The sequence below is a fragment of the Cervus elaphus genome, chromosome 8 (assembly GCF_910594005.1).
Source record: "Cervus elaphus chromosome 8, mCerEla1.1, whole genome shotgun sequence".
NCBI lineage: Eukaryota > Metazoa > Chordata > Mammalia > Artiodactyla > Cervidae > Cervus > Cervus elaphus.
The window spans coordinates 40,718,305-40,739,090 of NC_057822.1; the positions used below are offsets into that span (position 1 = coordinate 40,718,305).

Below are 20,786 nucleotides of genomic sequence, written 5' to 3' on the forward strand. Positions count from 1 at the left end.
GAACGAGCCTCTGAAAAACATGAGTCAAGCATGAAGGAGTGGGCTGGCTAACCCAGGGGCAGCTGGCTGGGGCCCAAGGCCAATCTACATTAGGCCAGGGCATTGAGAGGATTAATCATGACCAGACATTGACTCCTTCCTCTGCTTGATTCTAATGGGGTCCTTGGTGAAGCCTTGAGGGACATCAACGCTCAGGGCCCAAATCCCAAACCCTGACTTCAGGCTACACAGCAGCATTTCCTTGAACTAGAGTGGGACTCCAGGCAAGATGGCACCTGCCCAAGGAAAAGGACTGTCCTGAACAAATATTTCCCAAGATCCTAAAATCACTCCCTGATAACATCTGCTTACTGTATTTTGGGGAAAAAAATCCAGCCTAGAAAGAGTCTTGTATTCCAGACTGAAATAATTTCATTTCATTTTCAAACAATAACAATGAAAGGAAAAAGAATAAATCAAGATTTTAAAGTATAGTTTTTAAAGTAAAGAAAAGGAATAAAGTTGGTAAGACCAGAAGCATGTGAATTCTTGTCTTGAAGGGCACCTATGTACATTAGTCAATGTTTTACTTCACCTGTCCTAACACAATTTCAACCAATACAAATGGCACCATTCTTCAAAAACAAGAGCTCTATTTTCCAGACGCAATACATTGCACCCTGGTATACACACTGTGGTGATGTGGTCCATACTTTTCCTTTGCTCCAAAAAGCCCTTTGCATTCCTGCTCACAGGTTCAATATCAATCCTTCAAAATAAGGCTCAGCAACTGCCTTCCATTTTCTTCCCTTCAGGCAGAATTGCTCCATCTCAACACCTATGATTACTTTTATATTTGTCTACAATTTGTCTTTGTTGTTCAGTTCCTCAGTTGTGTCCAACTCTTTGTGATTCCATGGACTGCAGCATGCCAGTTTTCCCTGTCCTTCACCATTTCCCAAAGTTGCTCAAATTCATGTCCATTGAATTGGTGATGCCATCAAACCATCTCATCCTCTGTCACCCCCTTTTCCTCCTGACTTCAATCTTTCCCAGCATCAGGGTCTTTTCCAATGAGTTGGCTCTGAGTTGCATCAGGTGGCCAAAGTATTGAAGCTTCAGCTTCAGCATCAGTCCTTCCAATGAATATTCAGGGTTGATTTCTTTTAGGACTGACTGGTTTGATCTCCTAACAGTCCAAGGAACTCTTAAGAGTCTTCTCCATGTTTGAATGCATCAATTCTTCAGTACTCAGCCTTCTTTTTGGTCCAACTCTCACATCCATACATGACTACAGGACAAACCATAGTTTTGACTATATGGACCTTTGTCGGTTAAGTAATGTCTCTGCTTTTTAGTATGCTGTCTAGGTTTGTCATAGCTTTTCTTGCAAGGAGCCAGTGTATGTTAATTTCATGGCTGCAGTCACCATCTGCAATGATTTTGGAGCCCCCCAAAATAAAGTCTCTTACTGTTTCCATTGTTCCCCCATCTATTTGCCATGAAGTAATGGGACCAGATGCCATGATCTTCATATTTTGAATGTTGAGTTTTAAGCCATCTTTTTCACTCTCCTCTTTCACCTTCATCAAGAGGCTCTTTAGTTCCTCTAAGCTTTCTGCCATAGGGTGGTGTCATCTGCATATCTGAAGTTATTGATATTTCTCCCAGAAATCTTGATTCCAGCTTGTGATTCATCCAGCCTTGCATTTCATATGATGTACTCTGCATATAAGTTAAATAAGCAGTTTGACAATATACAGCCTTGAACTACTACTTTCCTGATTTTGAACCAGTCTGTTGTTCCATGCCCGGTTCTAACTGTTGCTTCTTGACATGCATACAGGTTTCTCAGGAGGCAGGTAAGGTGATCTGGTATTCCCATCTCTTGAAGCATTTTACACAGTTTGTGGTGATCCACACAGTCAAAAGCTTTGGCGTAGGCAATGAAGCAGAAGTAGATGTTGTTCTGGACTCCTCTTGCTTTTTCTATGATCTAATGGATATTGGCAATTTGATCTCTGGCTTTTCCGCCTTTGCTAAATGCAGCTTGTACATCTGGAAGTTCTTTGTTCAAGAACTATTGAAGCCTGCCTTGGAAGATTTTGAGCATTACTTTGCTAGCATGTGAAATGAGTGTAATTGTGCGGTAGTTTGAACATTCTTTGACAGAAGGTCTATCATAGTCCTTACCGTATTTGAGTTGCTTATGCATTTATTATGATACCAGCTTCCTGTACTATGGAATGAGTCTTTTTGTTTTCTATATCCATCCTATCACATATTGTATAACTTACAGTAGCTGTAGATGTTATAGAAATCCTTGCTAAGTGGAATCACTAGAAACATCTTTCATTCAGGTGCTTTGACCTGGTTTCATCTCCAATGGACAAATTCAATAATACAAACTGTAATTATGAGCAATCCTGAGCTCAGGCTGGTTTGGATATACTGGCACATGCTCAGAGAAATTTTATAATTCTAAAAGTGAAGCTTGATTACTGTCTGTGTACTGGCTCAGTATCCTCTTATTTAGCTATTGCAAAATTTTAAGTTTATCTAATTCAGTTATTATCTTAAGAGCCTCACTCCATTTTATGTAGCAAATGAGTGAAGTTCCAGCAATGTACCATTTATTCAGCATCTGTGGCATGTGAGACTTTTCTTTTTTTAATTAAAGATAACTGAAGAGTATTTTTAGAGCCTCAGAATATATCTAATCTAAACCATTTTGATATAATGTATTATAATTCTTTCCTTTTAAAGACCTACTGGAAACATATGGGATATAAATAAACACTGCAATTTACAGCCTTCCCTGTAGCATGAGTGGATTTTACAGTTTCCTTAGCAAGAAGCTTCAGAAGCCCTGACTGAAGAGTCATCACTAGTATTCCTTGGTCTACTTTGCAGCAACAGCCCTCTGTGCTTGTTTTACATTTTTTCTGTTTCTTGTCCTTTCAGCTTCTTCTCTATCCCTTCCCATCTCCTTCCTGATTTTCTGTTTTCAGTTTAGTTTGGCCTAGAAAATTGGATAATAGAAGCTTATTAAGGTGCATGTGTTGTATGAATCAAGAAGATTCTGCATGAATGCTTAACTAGATTAGAATCTCAGAGGCCTTTTCAACTTAACGAAAGGACCTTATTTATTCACTTGAAGAAGAAGAAGAAGAAGAAGAAGAAGAAGAAAGCTCTATTCTTGCTTGTGCTAAGATTACTAAAAATCTGGCTTCTTAAAAAAATGGACCCAGAACGAAATGCTTAGACCAAAACTGACCACATTATGAACTCAGTACCTCTTATAAATACCCACAATATAGGTGAATATAGGTTTTCAGGTAAAATATACTATTTTTAGAGTCAAAGTAACATGATCATGTTATGCCAACTTTTGTAGATAATAATTTCATTTTTGATTAGGTCTACAAACATATATTTTTAAGCCTCTGAAGAAAATAATGGAGTTCAAAGTACAGATCAAAAAGACCTAGAGTTCTAAAAGTTTATCCAGCATGATACAAATGTATTTGCATTTCCATAAATAAAATAAATATCTGAAAATGAGAAAACTTAGCAAGAAAAACAATGATTGATACTGATATTATGAAAATTTTAAAGTAATGCTATATCTCTATAAAATTAGTTAACTGCTGCAGAAAACCCATAAATGATAAGGCTGAGTATATTAATTAACACACATTAACATTTTGGGTTTTTTTCCCTAAAAAAGGAAATTTATTTAAAATATATGACATAACATAGTTGATAATTCTTTTTTCTTGTTTAAATTACTTGTTTTATTTTTTAAAGCAGAGTTCTTATAGTGATGGTGAACTTTTCCAGGCAGAGTTCCTACTTTTAGTTGTTCATAGAATATCACATTTTTGCAGTGAGTATGAAATATTAGAGTTTGGCTTCTAACAGTTGAGGATTTGCAATGAAGCTGTTTATACCCAGATTGTATGGTGTTTTTGGTAAGAGGTAAAAGCCTGGAAGACATGACTATAGGTAATGATCTTAACAGTTCTCTTCCAGTAGAAAACACTATCAATTTTAAGAAAAATGGATAGCTGAAGAAATCATTTAACATTCGTGTTCCTTAAAATGCTGTCCCTTTTATCTTCCTTTGAATTCATTAATTATAGATCCACCACATGATTTATAGATAGAAGCAGAAATGGAGGTGGAAATTACTCCTGCTAGGAACTCCTACCGGACTCCTTTTAAGTAGGTTAGATGCTATTCAACCAAAATTCCCCATTACAAAGAGACATGGATATTCAGGATCAAATGCTGTATCCCCATAAATTCTAGAACTGTGCATATTATCTCCCCAAATTCATAATTAAGTCATTTTAAAATAGAGGGATTGCTTGTATTAGTTAAGTTTTTTAACCTATTATGAAATGGTATAGATCTTGCAATTCTGCATCAGCAACCTCTGCAGAGGTTGTATTCCAGATTTCCTAACCACACAATAATCAAATTACTTAAATTATGTCTATTTCATATTCTGAGTGCATGCATTTGCAATTAGCTATGTCAGGCATTTTTCTTTCATTTAATTTCATCATCATCAAGTAGTATTTATTAAGCACAAACCTGGCTAATTAATTTTCTAGAGAATAACAGGTATTCTTAAATTTGTTCTCTTTAAGAGCCCTTAAATAATCTACCTGATATATGACATTTTTCCCTTAGCAAAAGCTGCCTTTATTTTAATTTTAATATTTAAATTTTAATTTTTGCATTATTGTTTCAAAGTTTCAATAGAACACATTACACTTCCAAAGTGAGTATATTCAAATAAAAAGAAATCTTTCATAATTAGTATTGATAGAACAGACTGTATGGAATTTTTATTCTTCCTAATAAAGGATTTTAATATGCTACATGAATTTTTAAAAATATCACCATTCTAGTTATATATTTTCTAAAAGTAATTCATTTTTAAGATAGAAAAAGAAGAAAACTAAGCAGATTTAGTATAGCCTAACTTAATAGACTTAAAAATGCATTTTCTCTAAAAAAATTCAGTTAACAGAGTATATCAAAAGCAAAAGAAAAGAAAACTCATCTCTGAATTCAAAATGTTTAGCAAATGAGGATGAATGTATGTGAGGTCTTCAAACTGATTATCCAAATTTATGTGTGTTTCTTTGGAAAAAGGAAAAGCTCATTTTTATGTAGATTTTGGGAGAGTCTTTTTCTCAAGTTATTAATTTTTCTAACTGTACAAAGATAATATTTTGTTTCATTTACCAGTGATAACAACACCATATTCAAATTCCAGTCACAAGAATGAAATTTTAGAAAAGCATCCTCATGAGATCCTAATTACATTCCACTTATAGTTCTCAGTTCATGAGATGTATGTATACTATATATGTATGTATGTATGTATGTATGTATAAATGAATGTTTATATAAAACATACAACATGCAAAGTTGTATCTAGTATAAATTTGGCTCTGGAAGCAATTATACTACATTTCAGGGCCAAACGCCCAGGAAGAATGACAGAAACCAAAATTGAATTTTGAACATTTAAGGCATATTACTGGTGGCTCCGATGGTAAAAAATCTGCCTGCAATGCAGGTGACCTGGCTTTCATCCCTGGGTTCGGGAAGATCCCTTGGAGAAGGAAATGGCTACCCACTTCAGTATTCTTGCCTTGAAAATTCCATGGATAGAGGAACTTGGTGGGCTATAGTCCATGGGGTCACAAAAGAGTCAGACACAAGTGAGTGCCTAACATTTTCACTTTCACACTTTCACTGTTTGAGCAGTTCAGTAGCAACACTCCAAGCTGTATTTGGCTGTTACGGTCAATGGTCACTCTGGTTATACACTGAAAAGTAAAGCTCAAAAGGATGCTTCCGAGGGGTCTACAAGTGACTCCACAGACTACATCTCTCTTAGAAACGACATAAATGAGAGATGGAATGATAGAAAGCAACAGTCAGGGAGGTAAGGGGGTAAAAAGAAAGAGGCTCTTGTATATGTATGGCTGAGCCCCTTTGCAGGTCACCTGAAACTGTCACAACACTGTTAACCGGCTATTGTGCTGCGTACTAAGTCACTTCAGTCGTGTTCGACTCTGCAACCCCATGGACTGTAGCCCACCAGGCTCCTCTGTCCTTGGGATTCTCTAGGCAAGAATACTGGAGTGGGTTGCCATGCCCTTCTCCAGGGGATCTTCCCCAGTCAGGGATTGAACCTGCATCTCTTATGCTCCTGCATTAGCAGGTGGGTTGTTTACAACTAGCACCACCTAGGATAAAACAAAATAAAACGTTAAGGAAAAAAAAAAGAAGGCCCTTAATTATAGTCAGTTATCCAGGGGTTTTACATCTGGTTAGAACTAGAAGGCCTGGCGTGCTGCGATTCATGGGGTCACAAAGAGTCAGACACGACTGAGCGACTGAACTGAACTGAGAACTAGCCTATCTTTGTTTACACCAATGGAATTCCCCAGGAGAATCCAGCATAGAGAAGCCACAGGAAGAATGTGGTCATACTTTTCAAAGTAGTTTCATTTTGAAAAATCTACCTTCCCTAAAGGGGAAAACACCTTGAGAACCAATTAGTGGTAGGAAGGGCCAGGAGAAAAAGAGTGTGCTCTGGTGGAAAGAGTATTTTGTTGATTTCACGTAAAAAACCTTGGGCCAGATGCTAAAGTGGATGTTCCCCATGCTTATCTCCTCTCTGCCCCAGGGAGAGAGCGGTCTGATACACATGTATTTTCTGAACAGAGATGGGAACAAAGTCTCCAAACAATTTTTCTAAGACCTAATCCTGAATCACAGAACAGGTGGCAATTTTCTGAGGAGCAACAGTGGATTATTGGAATAGCAGAAGGAGAACAGAAAAACAGTTTCCTCTTTCCTGGTTAATCAGATTTCTTGTGAGCAAAGCTTTAGGCCTCCACCCTCTGCAGGGCAGAAAGTAAACAAGACAAATGGATACTAAACATTCACAATAAGGCTAAATTCATGATGGATGCCTCTTACTATTTAAGATCAGCTATAAATATGCTGTCCAGTAGTTTTTAATGGTGTGATTGTCTGACTCAGCAGACCAGTGTCAGGAAAGAAATTTACATAAATGGAAAGTGAAATCTTCCTGCAAGAAACAGGCCTGTTAGAAATTGCTTAGGTAAGGAGATGCTCACTTACGCAAACATGGATATACATATTAAACCTGCTCTCCAATATCTGCTTGAGCTGAAGTTATTGCCCATAAAAAAGCTAAGATGTTTGCTTTTAATTTCCAAAAATTCATTTCAGTTTCAATTTTACTTGGAATAAATTCTGTAAATAGAGCTGTCATGACAAATAAGAATAATGCCAAGCTGGTATCCACAAACATGACCAAGACTCATTCTTAAATATAGCACATGTTTAGATGGCCTGGCTCAGGATGATACACATGATATAAGACAACTCCAGGACAACATACCCTGATCTCTGGAAGTATGATTAGATGAGATCAAAGAGGCTTCATCACAGGACAGCAAAGCACAGACTCTGAAGTCGGACTGCCCAGGTTCACATCTTGGTTTAAGTGATTTCTGGCCTTGTGAACAAAGGAGAGGCACTAACCACTGAAAACTAATTTCTCTTTGACAAGATGGGATGATAATAATGCAGTATGGATGTGAAGAATAAATTTAGAGAATCCACCTAAAATACTTGTTATATTGCCCAATAGATATTAAGCATAAAACAGAATGAATATTAGTTGATAATGTTACTGTAATTATTATGATCATTTTCCTGCTGCTCCATAAAGAAGGCTGACTACTGAAAAACTGATGCTTTCTAACTGTGGTGCTGGACAAGAATCCTTAAAGATTCCCTTGGACAGCAAGGAGATCAAATCAGTCAATATGAAAGGAAATCTACCCTGAATATTCACTGGAAGGACTGATGCTGAAGCTGAAGCCGTAATACTTTGGCCACCTGATGCGAAGAGCTGGCTAAATGGGCAAAGACCCTGATGTTGGGAAAGATTGAGGGCAGAAGGAGAAGGGGGCGACAGAGAATGAGATTGTTGGATGGCATCTCCAACTCAATGGACATGAGTTTGAGCAAACGCTGGGAGATGGTGAAGGACAGGGAAGCCTGGTGTGTTACAATCTGTGTGGTCATAAAAAGTTGGACGCGACTGAGTAACAGCAACATCTACCCTTCTGCTCCCGGTTCTGCATTTCTGAGCCTGACGGAGAGAGTCATAGACTGGATGAATGGCCCCAATTCCTCACCGACTTCTCTAGACCCACGCCTTTGTCATAGGCTCACCGTGGGTGGACTGTATTTTTCTACCCCTTGGACTGACCCTGGATTCAGTCATATGACTTGTTTTAGCCACCAATATGTGTGAGAAGTGACAGTAGGCCAGCTTGGAAACCAGATGTCAGGAGGCTTCGTGGATCTTGGCCATCAGCTAGCCTGGTAGCCCAAGGTGTAGTTATAATATGTGGAGTACACTCAGATCTGTAGATCTACTGTGTGATAGAGACAGGTCAGCCTTAATCAGAGCCCTTTTAGTTACTGTGCAAAGCCATCAGGGAAATAAAGGCTTATAGAGGTATGTTATTGAAATGTTGTCATTACTTCATTGCATTATTATGCAACAGAAGCTAACTGATCCAGGAGTGCATTAAAGGTTGTCTATCCCCAGTGCATTTCTTCTTCTCCAAAGAAAAAGACACTAGCTCAGTGTCTAGGTATGAAGCAAAAGTGAAATGATAAGTTTGAGGAGACAAATGCTTTAATAAAGTCAGGATCCTAGGACCAGGGGGGCTCCTATAAACTCTAATTATGCCTTCCTGGCTTTTGAGTGGGAGAGGGCACACGTGAGTAATACCAAGATGATTTTAAAATGGCTAACATTTATTCAAAGTTTATCATAGGCATGGTGCTAGGCATTATACCCATTGTCTCTTTTTGTACTCACAAGAGCACCAGGGGGCAGGCACTACTAATTTTATTCATTTTATACATGAGGAAACTGAGGCACATTAAAAACAATTGATTTGCCTGCATACACTGAGGGTGAGAGCAATGAAGGCAGGATTTAAGCTCAAGAAGTCTCACGGCATGGCATGAGATGATAAAGATGATGGTCAGGATTGATGACAATAAGCACAAACTTGTTTTCCCTCTCTCTGTAATCACTTAACTGCATTGATCCCATTGTGTATATTACTTTATTCAATCCTTATAATCTTATATGCTAGGTATTGTTATTAATGGTGCACTAGTTGGAGTGTATGGTGGTAGGGTTGCATTTGAACTCAGGCAAATCTAGTTAACCATTAAATTTTGGCAACAGCTATGTTCATGTTGCCCACCCCAGTATGAAAGGGCAGGATCATATTCTTCTCTTTTTATCTGGAAATTTATAAGCTTCTCTAAGTTCAAAGGCAAATATGCATTCCCAGAAACATGGATCTTCTAGTGTACAAAATGTGATAAATGACCTTTAATTTATGCTACTTTCTCTCAGACTCCATTGAGCTTTCATTCTTGCAAGCACAAGGAGTAGAGTTTCTTATTTGTTGCTTTGATATTGACTAGCTTTCAGTTTTGCTTTTCTAATTGTGTATTGTTAGGTTCAATTTTGTTAGGTTAAAATTCATAAGAATCCTAACAGTAATAAAAATAATATAAAGTATGAAAACAAACTGTTACCTGGATCTGTTCATATATACATTTCCTGAATCTGGCAAGAAAGCCTCAGTGGTCTTAAGCCTTCAGAAATGTTCTTTATCCAGTCCCCAAACAGAACAGTTTAACGTTTCTAAATATCTTTACACTGTTGGGCAAACAGCATTCCTACCTACCTTAAAAGCAGCACCTCCGTGGATGATGGACTTGATAAAAATCCCCAGGTCTGTTCCAGTTTCTCGAGATTTGTTCCCTTTCAAGCTCACCCCAAGACCAGCAGAACCGGAATCATTCAACGGGATCTCAAAGGTAAGTTGCTCAGTTGTTTCCAGGGAGAATGCACAACAGTCAGGTTCTCCTTTCTGTTGGAAGCGTACATGAAAAGGATGAAGGAGGAGAAAGCAGGTGAATGTCAATATTCACATTCTCAGATGGTCAAACACAGATGCAACTGGCAAGACAAGATGCCTGGGTCTCTGCTTCACATCCGTAATCCCGCTCCCGGTGGGCAGAGGGCAGTCTTCTCTCTCTGCAGGAGCCTCCATCACATGGATGGAGTGGACGGGATAACTCTCGGGAGTAATATTTGGTGATGGTCAACAGAGAGGATCTTTGGTCAAGGCAGTTTGAAACATTCCAAAAGCATTTGGAAATTCAGTAGAATATTCTCAATAATTAAAGAGGCTGGATATTACCTAGGGAATCTTAAGTATTAGAATAGACATTAGAGATAATATAATCTCAATACCTTCATTTTACAGATGAAGAAACAAGAGCTTAGTGTAGAAACCTGCTACAATTCGGGGGAATATCTGGCTTATATAATTTAAAACATATCCTTTGCCATGGAAGCAATCCCATCGATAAAGATTGTCAACGGAATACAGAGCACTGGAAAAAATGTTAATTTTAAAGTTAAAGATGTGATCCTTAATAGATATCACTGAATTGAATTTCACTTTGTCAAAACTCATGCCTTAAACTTGCTGCTTTGGATAAAATAACTTGTTGGCATCTGGTTTTGGAACCTAAACAAAAATGATAATGCACAGAAATATCCATATTCTCTTTGACAAATGACACCTAGCCACAAGCCTAGCCATTCTAAAAAAAAAAAAAAAAAAAAATACATAGTATGGTGGCAAAAGGCATAATCAGAGGTCAGGTCCCCAGAGAGAAACACACAATTAATCATACTTGGTCCATCGTGTTTTCAAATATATAAGAGTAGGGATAGAAAAGTGCTCTCCACATGTCAAAGTGTATAGGGCCCCCTTCTGCATGCCTCCCAAGCTTGCAGAAATGTGAAACTCTGCCCCAGTATTTAAATGAAAAATTTGAAAATGAGATAGCCCTGGAAACCATCAACTCATTCTAGGTCGGTAGTTCCTTCCTCTCTATAATTATGTTTAGAGACTCTCATCTTAAGGTCACTTTGAGGGATGCTTATGTAGAATTATATATTTTAAAAATTACCATGAATGTCTGAATGTCAGTCACAAAATAACAACTATAAAATCAGAAGTAGCAAAGAGCCCACAATTAAAACAGGATTAAGAGGTCTGATCATAGCCAGATCTACTGACACGACATCTCTAACTCCTCCCAATGAAGAGAAATTCCATGTCTAGCTTTAAAGAAATATTTTGTTCATTTAATTTCATTGTAAATGAAGTTAACTATAAAGATTTTGACAATGGGTAGTTTCCAAGAAATGAAACTTTATCGTTTAATTTAATAAACCTATTACAAGTTAGCTCTTTTAACTAACTCATTATATTATTATCTTAAAAAAAAACAAATTCCATTATTCAATACCAAGTAGCTGTCTTTTTTCCCATTGGAATGCCAGAGTTAAATAATACTAAATGTAAACTATTAGCCTTTATCTGTGCCTCCCAAAACATCCAGTTTAGAATCTGTAACATTTTCAAAATCATTTATATATACAGGTCTCTCCGGAATTTGGTTCATTTCAATCTAATCAAGTTCTGCTGAATTAAAGTACAAATTAAAGAATGGCTTCTCACTAGAAGTTTGTGAACACTGTTTTATAGAAAAACTAGAGTTTCTCTGGTTTTCATCCAGCGAAAAAGTGACATGAGGACAAGTTTCGCTTGAGTAATACCTTCAAACCACTCTAATCAGCTTTCTTTCGGTGATTGTATTTCATTCCCAGTAAGACCGAGGGCCACTATTTGTACTAATGCCTTTCATTTATTACATAAGTGGCAAAAACAAAATAGAAATTAGGTGGTATTATGGTTGTCTCTTCATGTGAAACAATTTAGTCTTTTAAAGTCTCTGATGTCTGAGAGCTGGAACTATAACTACAAAAACAAACTAGTGTCTAAAAATGTTTGAGTGGTTCTGTGCCAAGTGCTTTACACAGAGCAATATACTTTCTGTCCAGAACAATCTTGTGAGGTTTCTTGCGAGGCCCATTTTACAGATGAGGAAACTGAGGTATGCAACATATAAGTATCATGCTTATAATTCAAAAGACCTATCCATGTTGGAACTTTGTGGAGTCCAGGCAGTATGGTGCCTGTCATAGACTCTTAAGTGCCGTACTATTTCTCAACTTCTGCAGGCCACTGTAACTAGACCTAGCCGCATGAAATCCCAAGATATGTTTCCACAATGGCAGTAAGATGTCATTCAATTTCACACTCTCCACTCAACTACACTTACGTTTCGTATCTTTCTTATGTTGTATGAAGTGCAAGTCCTAATTAGTGGTCTCTAATAATAGCAAACTTCTCAATGCTGAGGGAAGCCATTATAGTAGTTAACACAGCCATTTCCTCTGTTAGAAATAAATGCTCCTTTATCTAATGTACCAAAAAAAAAAAAAATCAATATGCTGAATGCCTCTGATAACATTGGTTCGACTAGTATCTCTTAAAATTAAACCAAATCTTGCCGTACAACACTTTGTGGTGGTGGAGGTTTCATCACCCACTCTTTGTGACCCCACCAGGCTCCTCTGTCCATGGGATTTCCCAGGCAAGAATACTGGAGTGGGTTGCCATTCCCTCCTGTAGGGGATCGTCCTAACCCAGGGATCGAACCCAGGTCTACTGCATTGCAGGCAGATTCCTTATCATCCGAACCACCAGGGAAGCCCATGGCAGGTATATCCCTTGCTTTTTCTACCTACAAATATCCAGAAAGGGAAAAATCTAGAGGTTGACACAGGAAGAGAAATCGTGTGGACTTCATTAATTTCTGCCTTTCCATTATTTCTTTTTCTCTGTTACTAGATGCTATGTTTCCAGATACCAAGTCCTTGAGGTCCCTAGAGTCAGGCCCAGGGTGGATGCTCAGATGCCCTACTGCCTGGGTCCAGGTCTAATGCCTCTGAACCTGCCCAGGGCCGGCCATACAGGATCAACTCAGGCTTTCTTAACCTCAGCACCAATGAGGACTGGGGCCTGATAATTCCATACGGGGGCTGCACACTGCACAGGGGGATATTACCAGAACCCCTGGCTACTAGCTGCTAAATGCCAGGAGTATCTCCTTTCCCAGTCGTGACAACCAAAACTGCCTTTAGACACTGCCAAGTGGCCCCAGGGGTCAAATCACCTTTAGGTGAACATCACTGCCCTGAATCAACAATTGCTAAGTGCAGTCAAGTTCTAGGTAACCAGGGTCTACAGAGTCATTTGGGACGACAGCACTGCCTGATGACATGTTCCTAAGTACCAGGAAGGGGTGGCAGCAACAGGCCCTGCAATTGATTGGGTCTCATGATTAAAGATTCGTGACGGACCCTGGAGATGACCAGAAGGAACTCCTAGGGAAGTCTGTGATGTCTTAGCTATGTCTCTGGTTATATGGCACTAATTTTCCAGAGGTAGGAATGAGAACTTCGTGGGATGAACACAGTATAAAAAGTGATAGATACTGAATTACTGGTGTGTGTGTATATATATACACACACACATGTATATATACATATATATACACACATATATACACACACACACACACACACACACACACACACACACACACACACACACACACACACACACACACACACACACACACACACACACACATGGGATTCTCCAGGCAAGAATACTGGAGAGGGTAGCCATTCCCTTCTCCAGAGGACTTCCCGACCCAGGGATTGAACCTGGGTCTCCTGCATTGCAGGTGGGCTCTTTACCTTCCGAACCTCCAGGGAAGCCCCTTCCCTGATCACTCAGTTTAAAATTATTTTAAGGCAATTCCATCCTGCCTCTGTCTATTATCCTGATTTACTTTTTATCCATAGCAGTATCACATACCATATATTTGCTTGCTTATGTTTTATTTGTTGATAGTGTCTTTTGAATGCAGGAATACTGCTCTGTTTTCGTCCCATCAGTGAATCACTGATGCTTAAAACAGTGCCGGGCTCAAAAATAAGCCCTGGATAAGTACTGGTTGAATGACTGAATTAATAAAAATAAGTACATGACTGTGTATATGTATATATGTGTATCTCTGAATGTGTATTTCTGGGATTATATATACATATTTATATATAAGAAAATGAATAAACTGCTGGCACCCCATTTGGTTCCTATTTTTCTGGATTTTATTACTGTTTATAAAATTAGTTTTGACATTAAAAATAATTGTAAAAAATATAAAGTATCACAGTTATAAGAAACCTTAAAGTAACCTAGTCCAATTTCCCTTTTCATGCCATACTTCCTACTAGGAGAGATGATAACCCACCTCAGCTTCAGCATCATAGTCTCAATAAAGGCAGCATGATGTGTTATAGCTACCAATCTGTTAAGAAGAATGGACTGTGCATGATTTAAAATTGCATCATTCACCTCAAATCATAAATGAACATTGCAAATAGGGATATTCAAACGCATTTCATCATGTTTGAGAAGCACTGTGATTAAGTACCCAGAGTTACATTATGTGTCGTCTCCTTATCTGTCCATATATACATATATGTGTGCACATATACATATCTAAATAAAAATTTCATGAGACAATACTTACCAAGATGGCAACACATTCTAATGTTTTCTATTCTATTGATTATTATTTTTTTAAATTTGTCACAACTCATTGCATTAATTTCATAATCCAATAAAGCATCATAGTTTTCAATTGGGAAAATACCACAGTGATATACCTAGGCATTATTTTTATTAATTAAAAAGAAATGAAATGCAGAACCAAATGGTGAGTAAAATGTTAATTGCTTTTCTTTCCTAATTGTCATAAACCATTCTAACAGTTATTTACTAGATAATGGTAGCTTTATCCTATCTCCAGCCTTCACTAACCCTTTATTCTCACTTAACACAAACTTTCTTCAAGTTCTTACAGATGTTGTTCTGTTATCATTCTAATTATATATCTCTTCCCTCTCCTTCTCATTCAACTGTTTCATTTTCTATTTCTCTGTCCTGGAATGTGAAGTCAAGTGGGCCTTAGAAAGTATCACTACAAACAAAGCTAGTGGATGTGATGGAATTCCAGTTGAGCTATTTCAAATCCTGAAAGATGATGCTGTGAAAGTGCTGCACTCAATATGCCAGCAAATGGGGAAAACTCAGCACTGGCCACAGGACTGGAAAAGGTCAGTTTTCATTCCAGTCCCTAAGAAAGGCAATCCCAAAGAATGCTCAAACTACCGCACAATTGCACTCATCTAGTAAAGTAATGCTCAAAATTCTCCAAGCCAGGTTTTAGCAATATGTGAACCGAGAACTTCCAGATGTTCAAGCTGGTTTTAGAAAAGGCAGAGGAACCAGAGATCAAATTGCCAACATCCGCTGGATCATCGAAAAAGCAAGAGAGTTCCAGAAAAACATCTATTCCTGCTTTATTGACTACACCAAAGCCTTCGACTGTGTCGATCACAATAAATTGTGGAAAATTCTGAAAGAGATGGGCATACCAGACCACCTGACCTGCCTCTTGAGAAACCTGTATGCAGGTCAGGAAGCAACAGTTAGAACTGGACATGGAACAACAGACGGTTTCCAAATAGGAAAAGGAGTACGTCAAGGCTGCATTTTGTCACCCTTCTTATTTAACTTACATGCAGAGTACATCATGAGAAATGCTGGGCTGGAAGAAGCATAAGCTGGAATCAAGACTGCCGGGAGAAATATCAATAACCTCAGATATGCAGATGACACCACCCTTATGGCAGAAAGTGAAGAAGAACTAAAAAGCCTCTTGATGAAAGTGAAAGAGGAGAGTGAAAAAGCTGGCTTAAAGCTTAACATTCAGAAAACTAAGATCATGGCATCTGGTCCCATCACCTCATGGGAAATAGATGGGGAGACAGTGGAAACAGTGTTAGACTTTATTTTTTTGGGCTCCAAAATCAGTTCAGATGGTGACTGCAGCCATGAAATTAAAAGATGCTTACTCCTTGGAAGGAAAGTTATGACCAACCTAGATAGCATATTAAAAAGCAGAGACATTACTTTGCCAACAAAGGTCCGTCTGGTCAAGGCTATGGTTTTTCCAGTGATCATGTATGGATGTGAGAGTTGGACTGTGAAGAAAGCTGAGTGCCGAAAAATTGATGTTTTTGAATTGTGGTGTTGGAGAAGACTCTTGAGAGTCCCTTGGACTGCAAGGAGATCCAACCAGTCCATCCTAAAGGAGATCAGTCCTGGGTGTTCATTGGAAGGACTGATGCTGAAGCTGAAGCTCCAATACTTTGGCCACCTGATGCAAAGAGTTGACTCATTGGAAAAGACCCTGATGCTGGGAGGGATTGGGGGCAGGAGGAGAAGGGGACGACAGAGGATAAGATGGCTGGATGGCATCGCCAACTCAATGGGCATGAGTTTGAGTAAACTCCGGGAGTTTGTAATGGACAGTGAGGCCTCGTGTGCTGCGATTCATGGGGTCGCAAAGAGTCGGACACGACTGAGTGACTGAACTGAACTGATTCTCTCATTTTGTTCCCTGAAATACTATTTCTGTTTTTAAGCATAATGGATAACCTCTCACAGTTGGAATTCAGATATGAGACTATCCCATTTTGGCCTGAGTGACAAAAGCCAATCAACACATTTTTATCAAGCATCTACTATGTACCAATGCTGTAATGTGAAATAGCCAGTCTACACAGAACATAATTGTTAAAAGGTTACTAAACAACGTAAGAGTGCCTTTCTATTTCATTCACAGTATTATCTGACAGAAAGGGATAGAGTCTAACAATAGCAAAGAGGAAACAGGAATTCGCACAGTCTGATCTTGACAGATATACAACCATTTTTATGAAACAAATATCAAAAGTAATTACTTGAGAGGAGGAAAGAGAGGCAAGAAGATGGATGACTAGGTAGGCATCCTTATTATTAGCTTAAGAGTGTTCCAAATGGGGCCATCTCTGGAATCACAAATGTTCTTGTATTGCAAAGCAGTTCTGATTCACACACACAAGTGGTAATAACCCAGCCTTTTAAACCCTGGGGGAATCTATCAGTCCACAGAACCAATGTTCAATTTCCCAGAAGCCCAGGTCAGACCTGAAAGCATCCATGCTGAACCTTTTATGGCCCTCATTTCATTAAATGCTGCACTCTTGGCTCAGCATGAGCAAGTTCTGGATGTCTTTGCCTTGCCTCCCAAATGTGTAATTAGTCTGTATTGAGAGTAGCTTACTTTATGCAAGAGTTATGTTTTACATGCAATCATTTGTCAGTTACCCAAAACCCAAAACTCAAACAAAGGAGCTTTAAGGCAAAAAAAAAGAAAAAGAAAAAAAAGTCACTTTTTTCCCATATATTATATATATGAAAAGCCAGACCTGGCAATTCTGCCAGGATATTTTATAATTAGCTTAACCACTGATAAATTTACCTAAATTCTAAGGAATTTAGGGTGATAAAACTTTTGTTATAGCTAAGTAAATTTTCACAGCAATGAAAGGATAAGACACCTGCAAGACACTTAATTTTCTGAAAAATTTCAATCTTCTGAAAAAAGCATGGGTAGCTATCATAAGCATGAAAGATTTCTGGCCAATTGGATTATATAGAATTCAAAATGTGAATATTGCCCTAGAGTGGAGATCAGAGACTGAGTCCAACAGCTAGGAGGCACTTTATTTTGGACTGTACTTTCCAGCTAGTCAAGAAAAGATGACAACCAGAGATGAGCTGGCACGTGCATAGGTAAGTGTGATCATTGTGATAAGTAATAAAGGACTTTCCCACCACTGCTGCTAACTCAGAAGAACTTGGTGATTTACAAGTAGACGGATTACCTTTTAAAGTCTTTTGCCCTTTGAACAACATAGACACATCACTAAAAAGCATCAGAGATAATAGAACAGTTAATTGTTTAAAATTCTGAATTACACTACAGTGGTTGAAATTAACCCCAAACTCAATATTATATATTAATCATATAGAAGAGGAAAATGTAACTTAATGTTGCAGTAAGTAGGGTAAAGCTTCACAGAACTACACATAAGCAACACTGCTCTTTACTTTTAGTGAAATAAAATTTTTTAATGATACTCACATAGTTAGCTCAGTAATCAATATCTAAAATATAAGTCCTTATGTGATCTTTTAAAGTACATATTCATTCATTTTAAAGTAATTTTAAACCAAAGACCTACAAGAAGCAAATACTATAAAATATTTGTAATTGAGACACTTTTTCATGTTTTTTGTGTTTTCATGTTTTGAAGTCCATTCCTCAGAAAGGAGGTAGAAGGGGAAAACTGAAATCAAGAGCTGATCTCTGACTGAACTTATCCAAAAATAATATTCTTTAAGTAAAAGATTCATCTCATACCAGAAAACAAATGCCAAAAAATGCCCGTTCTTTATTGCTTGTTCAATATAAAAGTAGCTTAATGTAATACTAAGTCAGAGATTAAAACTAACAAAAGTAAAGTAAGTTGGAGTTAACATTCCTATAGCAACCTTGTTTTCCTCGTATTCACAATACATATCTTTGAAAGATAAGCAAATGCAACAGTTCAAGGACATTGGGAATCATTTTTTTTCCCTATTCAGACATAGATTAAAGAAGTAAAAATAATATTTTGTGTTATGAAATTTAATATAAGTAATATTTTATAATTCAGATAGCATAGTTTTATAAAACTAGAACCTGCTTTGTTAATATCAAGAAACAACAGATCTTTTATCTTTTATAATAATATTTTATTTATTTTTAAAAACTTTATTTAAAAAAAAAAAAAACAAAAAAACTTTATTTTATATTGTAGGACTGATGTTGAAGCTTAAACTCCAATACTTTGGACACCTGATGTGAAGAGCTGACTCATTTGAAAAGACCCTGATGCTGGGAAAGATTGAGGGCAGGAGGAGAAGGGGATGACGGAGGATAAGATGGTTGGATGGCATCACCGACTCAATGGACATGGGTTTGGGTGGACTCCAGGAGTTGGTGATGGACAGGGAGGCCTGGTGTGCTGCAGTTCATGGGGTCACAAAGAGTTGGACACGACTTAATGACTGAACTGAACTGAACTGAGAGCTGATTAACAACGTGACGGTTTCATGTGGACGGCAAAGGGACTCAGCCATATGTATACACGTATCTATTGTTTCTGATACATGTATGAGAAACAATCGATCTTTTTGTTTTGTATTTACTCTTTCCTGTTAAAAGTCTAAAGACTTTAAAGTACTTTACAGTCAATAATTCAGTAGCTAACATACAATACATGATTTTATAAGATTTAAGAACAAATGATATGATTGTAATAATCCAGTGATCTAAAAGGAAGCAGAATGGGCCTGATTCAAAGAGGAGTAGACCCATGTGAGAAACTGGGCTCCTAGGTGACATACTTCAATGGTATTTTGCTATCACAGATACATTGCACACCAGGTTACCTGCACTTAATGCCTTTAAAAGACAACACAACTATCAAGGACAAAAGCTAAACATCAATAAAAACACACAGTACTTCAGGAAGTGAACGCCTGGTTATGGTACTTGTTCTACCCACAGCTCAGCCCAGCCCACCACTCAGGAAGAGGGTGGCACTGACTGAATTGGAAGTGCCCCCTGAGCCCATAACACTATCAGTCTACAGGCTACTGGAGCCTCCGAGGATGTCTGGCCCAAGGCCATGTCCAATTAGGGCTTGCTTCAGTAACCAACAAACTGATCTCTTCTAAGACTTGGATCATTCTAAGGTCTAATACACAAGGGCACAATCAGTGCATATGAAGAAAAAAAAGTTTCCATGATGAAAAATTCAAGGAAGTGGTTTATCCTAGGTCTTCTCAGTGCTCTTAAAAGTTGATGCATATTCCCTAATTTACTTGACCATGGAACACATCTTTGCAAGAAGTGTGTTATAGGAAAGTATACTTCCCTAGCATACACTTAAAGAAACACTGTGTTAGAGAACAGAGGGAAGATTAGGCTGGAAAGGAACGGAGCAGAAAAGAGAGAAGGTTCCAGAGAGAAATCTTATAGGTCAGAAACAAGGTCCTAGAGATGCCACACAAGGTCATGGTTCAGACTTCCAGTTCTATTATTGCTGCATCACATCAGAGTGTGATGTACATGTCATATGTCATAATTACCATCATCAACAACAAAGACTCATGGAAGGACAGTATAGTCTCATGACAGGCTTCAAATGATGCAGACAACAAGTACATTCTTAAGTGCTTAAAATGAGAGAGTCCTTATTCCAAAAAGGGAAATAAATGACATTTAGTTTCCAAATGTGAAATTAAAAAAAAAAAATTACATTTGTTTGAGATTGGGAGATTTCTGAAGATGGTATAAAGACAATCAATTATAGGTGGTTTTCACTGGGCTCTTAGAAGCTGTGAAGACACTGAATAAAATCTTTTATCAGTGTAAATATATAAGAATGTTCTACATAACACCCTGCATTCTAAATCTATGTGTCATTGTTTAGGGTACAAATGCTTTTAATAAAGATAGGCTTCCCCTCAGCTGGTAAAGAATCCTCCTGCAATGCAGGAGATCTAGGCTCAATCCTGGGGTTGGGGAGATCCCCTGGAGGAGGGCATAGTAATCCACTCCAGTACTCTTGCCTGGAGAGTCCCCATGGACAGAGGAGCCCGGCAGCTACAGTCCATGGGGTTTCAGAGAGTCGGACATGACTG

General features: G+C 38.0%; 1 protein-coding gene across 3 annotated transcripts in view; it reads right to left on the reverse strand.

Annotated features, from left to right (window-relative positions):
• The window catches only part of PARD3B (par-3 family cell polarity regulator beta), a 1,123,128-nt gene that overhangs the window by 438,596 nt on the left and 663,746 nt on the right, over positions 1–20,786 (reverse strand). For all 3 annotated transcript variants that reach the window (XM_043910301.1, XM_043910302.1, XM_043910303.1), the window contains one exon: positions 9,831–10,016. In XM_043910301.1, coding sequence (XP_043766236.1) covers positions 9,831–10,016 — 186 coding nt within the window. The remainder of the gene's footprint in view (positions 1–9,830; positions 10,017–20,786) is intronic.